The sequence below is a fragment of the Lactuca sativa genome, chromosome 9 (assembly GCF_002870075.4).
Source record: "Lactuca sativa cultivar Salinas chromosome 9, Lsat_Salinas_v11, whole genome shotgun sequence".
Classification (NCBI taxonomy): Eukaryota; Viridiplantae; Streptophyta; class Magnoliopsida; order Asterales; family Asteraceae; genus Lactuca; species Lactuca sativa.
This window is the reverse complement of record NC_056631.2, coordinates 81,058,167-81,067,068: the sequence shown is the minus strand read 5'-3', so window position 1 is coordinate 81,067,068 and position 8,902 is coordinate 81,058,167. Positions and strand designations below refer to the sequence as shown.

The 8,902-nt window shown below is 37.3% G+C and overlaps 2 protein-coding genes across 5 annotated transcripts; one reads left to right on the top strand and one right to left on the bottom strand.

Annotated features, from left to right (window-relative positions):
- Positions 1–3,002: 3,002 nt before the first annotated feature.
- Positions 3,003–3,527, bottom strand: LOC128129029 (uncharacterized). The gene has a single exon (XM_052767742.1). The coding sequence runs from the start codon at positions 3,525–3,527 to the stop codon at positions 3,003–3,005; it is 525 nt and encodes a 174-aa protein (XP_052623702.1).
- A 909-nt stretch (positions 3,528–4,436) lies between these two features.
- LOC111885355 (glycerol-3-phosphate dehydrogenase [NAD(+)] 2, chloroplastic) lies at positions 4,437–8,123 on the top strand. 4 transcript variants are annotated; one of them, XR_006186785.2, is made up of 9 exons: positions 4,441–4,896; positions 5,460–5,596; positions 5,713–5,818; positions 5,923–6,124; positions 6,372–6,459; positions 6,579–6,726; positions 7,406–7,555; positions 7,639–7,778; positions 7,860–8,123. XR_006186785.2 is itself a non-coding variant. In XM_023881615.3 (9 exons), the coding sequence occupies exons 1-9, from the start codon at positions 4,522–4,524 to the stop codon at positions 7,872–7,874; spliced, it is 1,371 nt and encodes a 456-aa protein (XP_023737383.1). In that variant the 5' UTR covers positions 4,445–4,521; the 3' UTR covers positions 7,875–8,123. The 4 variants fall into 4 exon arrangements, 3 of the variants coding, with proteins under 3 accessions (XP_042754002.1, XP_052623279.1, XP_023737383.1); XM_023881615.3 differs by having other exon boundaries at positions 4,445–4,896; positions 7,629–7,778; XM_042898068.2 differs by lacking the exon at positions 7,860–8,123 and having other exon boundaries at positions 4,437–4,896; positions 6,579–6,736; positions 7,639–7,776.
- Positions 8,124–8,902: the final 779 nt, after the last annotated feature.

Here is an 8,902-nt window from a genome sequence, read left to right as displayed (position 1 = left end):
CATATTGCATGAAAGCCCTAGATCTACCCCTTTTGGTGCATTTTGGACCTTAAAACCCTCATGGTTGTCTATTTACACGTAAAGTTGGAAACTTTACGTGATAACCAGGCCCTAGGAGCCCATATCTATGTATGACATAAACTGGATTCAAGCAGAATCGACCATATAATAATTGCATGGTAACGACTCGGCGAGTCGTTCATCTGACTCGGCGAGTCGGTTCGCAAGTCTCCGAGTTTGTCCCCTTTTCGTAGTGTCGAGTGAGCAGTGACTCATGGGGTGTGACTCTGTAAAGATAAGAAAAGCGTATCGCCCTTTCCTCTATCAACTACCATCGGAAACGCAGAAAGAGCCTATCTCTTACTCTTAAATCCAGTAAAGCTTAAGAAGCAGTTGAGTAGAAGAAACTAAGAATAAAACTTTGCTAGCTTTTGTTTTTTTGACACTTTTTATTAGAAAGAGTCCAGAGATCGGAAGGAACCTCACATAGGCAACTCCGATAGGCTCGCTTTTTCACTTCTTTTCGTTTGATTCAGCTGTATTAGTAGCTGATGATTCCTTTTTTCCCCATTATCAAGCTTTATAGCTTCAATCCTATTTCTCTTCCGTCTTGCACTAGCTAAAGAGTGGAAATACCGGGTATTACGATCTCCATGTTTATACCAATTGCAACGAGAATTATTATCTATGGAGGAACTCGGCGAGTTCAAGGCAATCTCCTTAGATCAAGAACGGACTCGGCGAGCTGTTCATACAACTCGGCGAGTCGCAACATAAGTGTTCATCGGATGAAGATGAACTCGACGAGTTGTTCATACAACTCGGCGAGTAGGATGAAGGATTTAAATATCAGTTTAGAAGGAGAACTCGTCGAGTCATCGCCTAACTCGACGAGTAGAAACGAGATTCAGGTCAATCGTTTGGGTAGGGACTCGGCGAGTTGGAGAGCTAACTCGGCGAGTCGGGTCAACTGAAAGTTGACTCTGACTTTGACTTAGGGCATGATCAGGGGTAAAATGGTCATTTTACCCAAAGGGCAGTTAGCAGTGTTTGATTGAGTATGTTGTGGGAATTTCAGCCGGAGGATTTCCGGAGCAGCAGTAGCAACAGTAGACAGTCAGTTCCCGATCAGATCAGCAGCTACTTCGAGGTGAGTTACCTTCCAGTAGCGGTGGGTCTACGGCCACAACGCCGGTCCACCAGTAGGAGTCGTATGTTAGATGATTGTCTTTGTGATATCATCTAGGTTTACTACTACCCGATGTGTTATATGCTAGCATGATCTGTTATATGTGATAGGAGTAGATATCGGTTGTTAGGACCGAAGAGTAGTTCGGACACCCGAGAAATGTCTGACAGTACGTGATGATATTTTGCATGCTGGCCTGTTATGTTATATGCGATAGGGGTAGTAGGAGGGGAATAGTCCCCGAGGATCGGTTGTTAGGACCGACGGGTAGTCAGCACCCCAGAATGGCTTGAAATAGGTAGTCAGCACCCCCAGAATGGCTTGACACGGGTAGGACGGCACCCCAGAATGGCCGTACGGGTAGTCGGCACCCCAGAATGGCCGTACCGGGTAGTCAGGCACCCCAGAATAGCCTGACAGTATGTATGTTATGTGTTTGTATGATATGTGGTACGATGGGGGAACTCACTAAGCTTTGTGCTTACAGTTTACAGTTTTGGTTTCAGGTACCTCTTCTTCAAAGGGGAAGGAGCTGGCGCGGTAGCGGCACATCATGCACACACACTGGTTTCCGCATTTACGAGATTTCTCTGGGATTTATACTCTGATATTTTGATTGGTTGTATGATGTGGCTTTTAGACATGGTTTACGTTGTGTTATGGTTTGATCAAACAATGTTTTTAATTATTAATGTTTTCTAAAGTAATGTTTTAAAACGAATTTTTGGACGTGAAAATTGGGTCGTTACAAAAATATACGAAATGGGGCTAAGGAGGTTGATAGGGTTTGGTCCAAGAGGTCATAACTTGTTTAAATAGGGTCTCAAGTCCGGATTTAGGGTTTTAGTCTTCACTGGCATACGCCCGACGTACCCTTTCGTACGTCCCGCGTACGCGAGATGCCCTCGCGATTAAAATGCAGAGTATGCTAAGCGTACTCATAAGTACGCCCCGCGTACTCCAAGGGACCATTTAGGACAAACTTAAAATTCTTCAAGGGTTTCTAAGCCATACCTGATTTAGAGTGTTACAAAGGGGATGGTGGCTAGGGTTTCAGAAAACCCTGGCCAAGTCAAAATTTTAAGCCTTAGAGTTTAATTTTCATAAACCCTAATTTTGATCAAAAAGACACTTTAAGGTTATTTTTAAGGAAAATGACTTAAAATGGCAACCCATAACCTTATATTTGCTCTTCATATCACTATACTTTTATTTGTATTTAGTAAGCAAACCAACTTTCTATTTTTGTTTTGAAATAACAATGATTACGATTTTTATCGATTAAAAGACTGTCATTTCTTTGCTACGTCTAACTAATAGCCTATTATATTCATTTTTTCAAACTACAACTTCAACTACATAAATTTTTAGTGATTAAAATGGAAATGTCTCGAAACAATATGGTGTTGCTAATGGTTATCGGCTGTGGTTTGAGAAAAATGATTACAAGAGGCTTTTAGTTAGATGTGGCAAGGACAATGACAATGTTCTTTGTCATTTTAATTGATACAAACCATTATCGTTGGTATTTTAGAACCAACATAAAAAGTTTGTTTCCTTCTGGATCCTTGGATCCACTTGGTCCAGCACCATCCTTGTTCACATTGCGAAGACGACAATCTTTCTTGAAGTGAACTGGTTTGTTACAATTCCAACAAACCAACTTAGCTTTCTTGTTTGAAGACTTGTCATCATTTCCTTTAAACTTCCTTTTTCCATTAGACTTCTTGGGATTCTTTGAACTTTCTCCTTCCACCATGTTCACAGAAGAGGAACCAACTTGGTTCTTGCCTTTAGGATTGTTATCAAGTTTTTAAGTCCTTATGGACTCTTCAATCCTTAAATGGCTTCCAAGTTCAGTTAAAGTCAATTCCTCTTTGTTATGTTTCAGATTGTGTTTAAAATCATTCCAGGAAGGGGACAGTTTGTCAATGATCACAACCACATAAATGGCTTCATCCATTTTTAGATTGTGCTGAGCAAACTGTCCCAAAATCTTTAACATTTCATGGAATTGTTCCATAACAAGCCTGGAGTCAATCATCTTGTAACCTATAAAGTTACTAACAAGAAACTTCTTATTATAAGCATCTTTAGCCATGTACTTGGATTCAAGAGAATCCCACAGTTCTTTTGCAGATTCGAAATTTTGATAGATATAAAAAAGAGAGTCAAACATACCATTGAGAATATGACCACGACATATGTAATCATCATTTTCCCATTTTGATCTTCTTCTTGTTGCCTCCAAAGGTTCATCTTCAACAAATTCTGGTAAGAATGGAATAGGTGTACTCATAACATACACCACTTTCAGAGTGGTAAGGAGAAACTTCATCTTCTTCTGCCATCTACGAAAAGCTTACCCTTCAAACTTGTTCAGTTTTTCAAACTTACTTGTCATTTCCTTCACAGAATCACCACTTGTCATGATCACATAATTGCTTTAATCTTTGTTAGAAATTGGGGTATAGTAAGGCTTGGAATTCTGAGAATTGTGTAAAACACTTTCAGATTAAAGCATTTGAGTGGTACTCCCAATATTCTTTAATCGGATACGACTCAAAGAGACAAGAATTTAAAATGTTTTGATGATAGTTTCTTGTGTACCAGAAATGAGACCAAAACCGACTTTATGATCTTAGTCTGAAAACTGTCATATGACAGTTTCAAACTGTCATAAAACTATAAAAACTGACATAAAAACGGAAGTTTGGATAAGGGTCAAACAATGGTGACCTGGCAGCTCGACCCCAGCCAGGGGCTGCCGCCCCTTAGACCTCGCTCCCAGGGGCGCTGCCCCCGAACCCCGTTCGTTTAGGGGCTTCGCCCCTAAATGACAGTGTATTTTGAAAACTTGATCAAACTTAAACAAGTGTGTACTCCACACCTTCCTTACTTGTTTAATATTTATCAAGATCACTTTTGGTCAACAAAATAATCCCATTACACTTAAATAATATTGATGATAACAAATCACCAACATTCCATCCAATTGTGTTCTTTTAATTTCTTTTGTTACGATCCTATTTTGTTCTAGTGACCAAACACTACCTTAAATAACAAAAACTAAAAGAAAGCAAAAAGAAAAAACTGGATAGTCTTTCTTTATAAAAGGGCGCCTATTTGGAGAAATTGGAACTTTATAAGAAGTTAAGGGACAGAATTCGTAGTTACTCTAGCTTAGAGGGGGTAAATTATAACTGAGGACCTCCGTCTTAATTCGAAACAGAAACTGGAATCCGAAAATGTGGGGTTTAAAAGGTTCTGAAAACAACTTTAAACAAGTGAACGTGGAATGCGTGTAGGGGATAAACTACAGTACGGTAACAATGGCGACTCTCTTCGAAACACCATGGTCGACCTCTCTCTTCTCCAATAATTCATCATCATATTCACGATCTCCATCTCAAGTCAAGCTACTTCATCATAATTTCTCTCCTGCACCAAAATTTGAGCAAACAATTCTTCTTCTACACTACTCTACATCCAAACACACATATACAGTGTGTGGCGCAGCAGTTGATCCACCGCCTCCGCCTGAGCAGAACCAGTCACCTCCGGGAGACGCTAACGTTTCCCTGGAAGTTGCCAGCACCACCAGAGACCGTCGGAAAATTGTCAAAGTCGCGTGGGAGAAGCTCGTCCGGTGGTCTCGTTCTTTGCGTTCCAAGGCCAAAACCGATGTTCTCGAACGCACGAACAAAGTAACATTCATTTTCTGATTTCATAGCTAAATTAGATGATTGCTATCTCGTTAATTTTCACCTAAGTCGAGATATTAAATTATGAGCGATTACACAACATTGCTATTTCGTTAATCTGTTATATTGATTGTGAATGTAGTTTTTAAGGTTAAATTTGATGAGAGTAAGTGTATAGAATTTCTCATAACACTTCTATATTGCATCCAGTATTCAATAGTTCAGAAAGAAGCCTAATGTTGCTGCTAGAAAGGAGATGATCAGTAAATCGATTTACACTAGGAAGATTGAGAAAACTTATTTATGTTCTATAATCTATAAGATAAAGAGGAAGTTTTAGGCAATGGAGTAAATGACTTTTGATAAAACTGAATGAGTAAGATGTCTGAATTATTTAAGTGACAAAAAGTTATCATTTTACTCACTATCTTAGGACAAACATTGCTTAATAAGATTCTGTATTCAGTCTCAAACACATTCTAAATAAGCCATTCTCATAACAAATTCAAGTGGTTTTCACTTTTCACATTTATATGTTATATATCTACTTTCTGAATGGATTTTAGGTAGTAGTTCTAGGTGGAGGATCTTTTGGAACAGCAATGGCTTCCCATGTTGCAGGTAGAAAGATGCAAATGGAAGTCAATATGCTCGTACGTGATCCTCAAATTTGTCAATCTATTAACCAGAATCATTGTAATGGGTGAGAATTGTATTTTGATTCTTCACTACACATAACTTTTTTGTCTCTTTTTTACTTGCTTCCTCTTTTACAATGTTTAGCTTAATCATAATAATAATATAATTCTCTGTTTGCAGAAAGTATTTTCCAGACCACAAGCTACCAGAAAATGTGATAGCAACAACCGATGCAAAGACTGCTTTCACTGGAGCTGACTTTTGCCTCCATGCTGTACCAGTACAGGTTTCAATTAACTGAATTTATAATATCAAATTACATAAATGTGATGAGAAATTGGATCTTAATGATGAAAATATGAGAAAATGAATATATATGTTGCATTGCAGTTCAGTTCTTCCTTCTTGGAGGGTGTTGCTGAGTATGTAGAGCCAGGACTTCCTTTCATATCCCTTAGTAAAGGATTAGAATTAAACACATTGAGAATGATGTCTCAGATAATTCCACAAACACTCAGAAACTCTCGACAACCATTTGTTGCACTTTCTGGACCTTCATTTGCACTTGAGTTAATGAACAAATTGCCTACAGGTTTATCATTGCCTTTCATTAAATCATATTTCCATTTTCCTTCCTTGTCCATTATAAGATTTTGTGGGTCCCATTTACTTCAAGAAAAGGCGGATTCGCCTCCTCATGGGTCAGTGTCTGTCACGGGTTGCTAGAAGAATAACCTTTTTGCAGAACCTATATAAATGGGACCTACAGAATAAAAAATATTAAATAGCTAAAATTAATATACCTTGAATTTGTTTTTGTGTTTTTAATTTTTTTATAGCAATGGTGGTTGCATCAAAAGACAAAAAGTTAGCAAACTCAGTCCAACAACTTCTAGCTTCTAGGAACTTGAGAATCAGCACAACAAGGTAAAATTGGTTTATCCAAAACATATTTTAATCATGAACTTTAATGTAATATTATTTTAATAAACTTTTTTTATTTATTAGTCATGTATCCCAAATTTGTAACTCTCCTGATGGCACAGTGATGTGACAGGGGTGGAGATTGCGGGTGCACTGAAGAATGTACTTGCAATAGCAGCAGGGATTGTAGAAGGTTTAAATCTTGGTAATAATTCCATGGCTGCCCTTGTTGCACAAGGTTGTTCTGAGATTCGATGGTTATCAACCAAGGTGCAAATAAGTAAATCCTATCCCACATTATAAAATAAATATTTAGACTAAATTACAAATTCGGTCTTTGTGCTTTACTGAAAATCTCAGGTTTAGTCTTTGTAAGTTACAATTTTGGTTTTTGTAAATTACAATTTTGGTCCCTGTGTCATTAGATTTAACTATTAGGCTGTTAAATTTAAAAAAAAATTGACAATTTTGCCCTTGGACCAAACTCCAACCCCGAAAAGACAATATACCACAGGGACCAAAATTGTAATTTATTCTTACAACAAATTCAGTCCTGGTACATTATTTTATTAATCATGTATCCCAAATTTGTAATTTACAGTTTTGGCCCCTAAGTCATTAGATTCAACTATTCAGCTGTTAAATTTTTCATAATGCCATTTTGCTCTTGGATCAAACCCCCAAAAGACAATTTACCACAGGGACCAAAATTGTAATTTATTCTTAAAACAAATTTGGCTTTGGTACATTGTTTTTTTGGGGTTTGGTCCAAGGGCAAAATGGTCATTTGAAAAATCTGAAGAGTTGAATGTAATGACTCAGGGACCAAAACCGCAACGAAATAGGACCAACAAACGTGTGTTTTTAAGTAAAGCACAGGGACCAAATTTGTAATTTACTCAAAATATTATTATGTTTTATATAATTAATTAATTTTTATTTATTTAAGATGGGAGCGAAATCAACAACGATCTCGGGGTTATCAGGAACGGGGGACATAATGCTTACATGCTTTGTCAGCCTGTCAAGAAACAGAACAGTTGGAGTTCGTTTAGGTTCTGGAGAAACACTTGAGGACATACTCTGCTCCATGAACCAGGTTACAATCTTAACTTGATATTTGTAGTTTTTAAGGTTTTTCTGAAAATTTAAGGTTTCTATGAAATAATAAGGTGGCTGAAGGTGTGGCAACTGCGGGAGCTGTGATTGCATTGGCACAAAAGTACAATGTTAAAATGCCGGTTTTGACAGCTGTGGCACGGATTATAGACAATGAGTTGACCCCACAAAAGGCTGTTTTTGAGTTGATGAATCTCCCACAGGTATATTATTATTATTATATACGTCTAAATAATTATTTATTTATAATACTTATTCAAATATCAAAATTAATATAATTTTAGGTCGAAGAAGTGTAGATATGGGAAACAAATACTTGTCCTTTCCCAGTTAGTTAGTAAGAGGAAAGGAATGTCCAGTTGTCACTATGCCATTGGTCGACACCCTTCTTGTGTCCACGGTGGTAAGAACACAAACCGTAAAAAAAGTGACACAATTGGATAATATTGCTAAGAAATTTAAGATTGTGAAATATTACACAATGATTATGAAACCACAAAATTTTAAGAGCAACAATTCAAAAGAGGCCATTTTGGTCTATCAGATCATATGCAAAATTGCAAAGCATCACCATTGATGTTCTTAACATGTTGGCTTATTTTTTGTATTTTTTTAGTATTTTATCACCGATGGTTGGTTATTTCTGTAATTAATCATAAAAAAATAGGAATAAGTAAAATGGGTTACACGATAATAAGATTAGAGGCATAAATGAAAATGTGTAAATTGAAGTAGTTGCAAACCTTAGAGGTAGTCTAAATCATTCCCTAAGAATTAAGAGTTGTTTTCTCTAATCTCTTGTATTTGTATTCTTGTACATCTTTTTGATCAATATACAAAAATACAATTGTTCTCATGGTATCAGAGCCAAGGTTCTAAATGACGTGAGGCGTGGCGTGGCGGCAAGGCCAAGCCTCAAGCTTAAAGAGCCAAGGCGAGCCATGGCGTTTTTCAAGGCGTGATGTAAGGCGGCGATTTCGTATTAATTTAAAATTATATTACCACATAAATATAAATTTAGATTAAATATAACTACTTTTTAGAAGTGTTAGATCAATAACTAATAACAAAAAGTTAACAAAAACCACAATACTTGTATCTCCGATTAGAAAAGACGTAATAAAGAGCAAAAAACCGTGTCTCAAACGAAAAAACACGCGCCATAACACGCTATGACACGCGCCACGCCTAACAGCAACGTTATGAGGCTTTTCGTAATGGCGACGTCACGCCTCATGCCATGGCGCGCCTTTTAGAACACTGATCAGAGCTAATCATCTCCTAATGCTATCATCAATATACAAAAATACAATTGTTCTCTTGGAAT

Excerpts from the sequence above, each read along its gene's own strand:
- LOC111885355 (XM_023881615.3), top strand. The coding sequence starts at position 4,522 with ATGGCGACTCTCTTCGAAACACCATGGTCGACCTCTCTCTTCTCCAAT. Across the intron at positions 6,125-6,371 it reads AATGAACAAATTGCCTACAG|CAATGGTGGTTGCATCAAAA; the intron begins GTTTATCATTGC and ends ATTTTTTTATAG. Across the intron at positions 6,727-7,405 it reads TTCGATGGTTATCAACCAAG|ATGGGAGCGAAATCAACAAC; the intron begins GTGCAAATAAGT and ends TATTTATTTAAG.
- LOC128129029 (XM_052767742.1), bottom strand. The coding sequence starts at position 3,527 with ATGAAGTTTCTCCTTACCACTCTGAAAGTGGTGTATGTTATGAGTACA.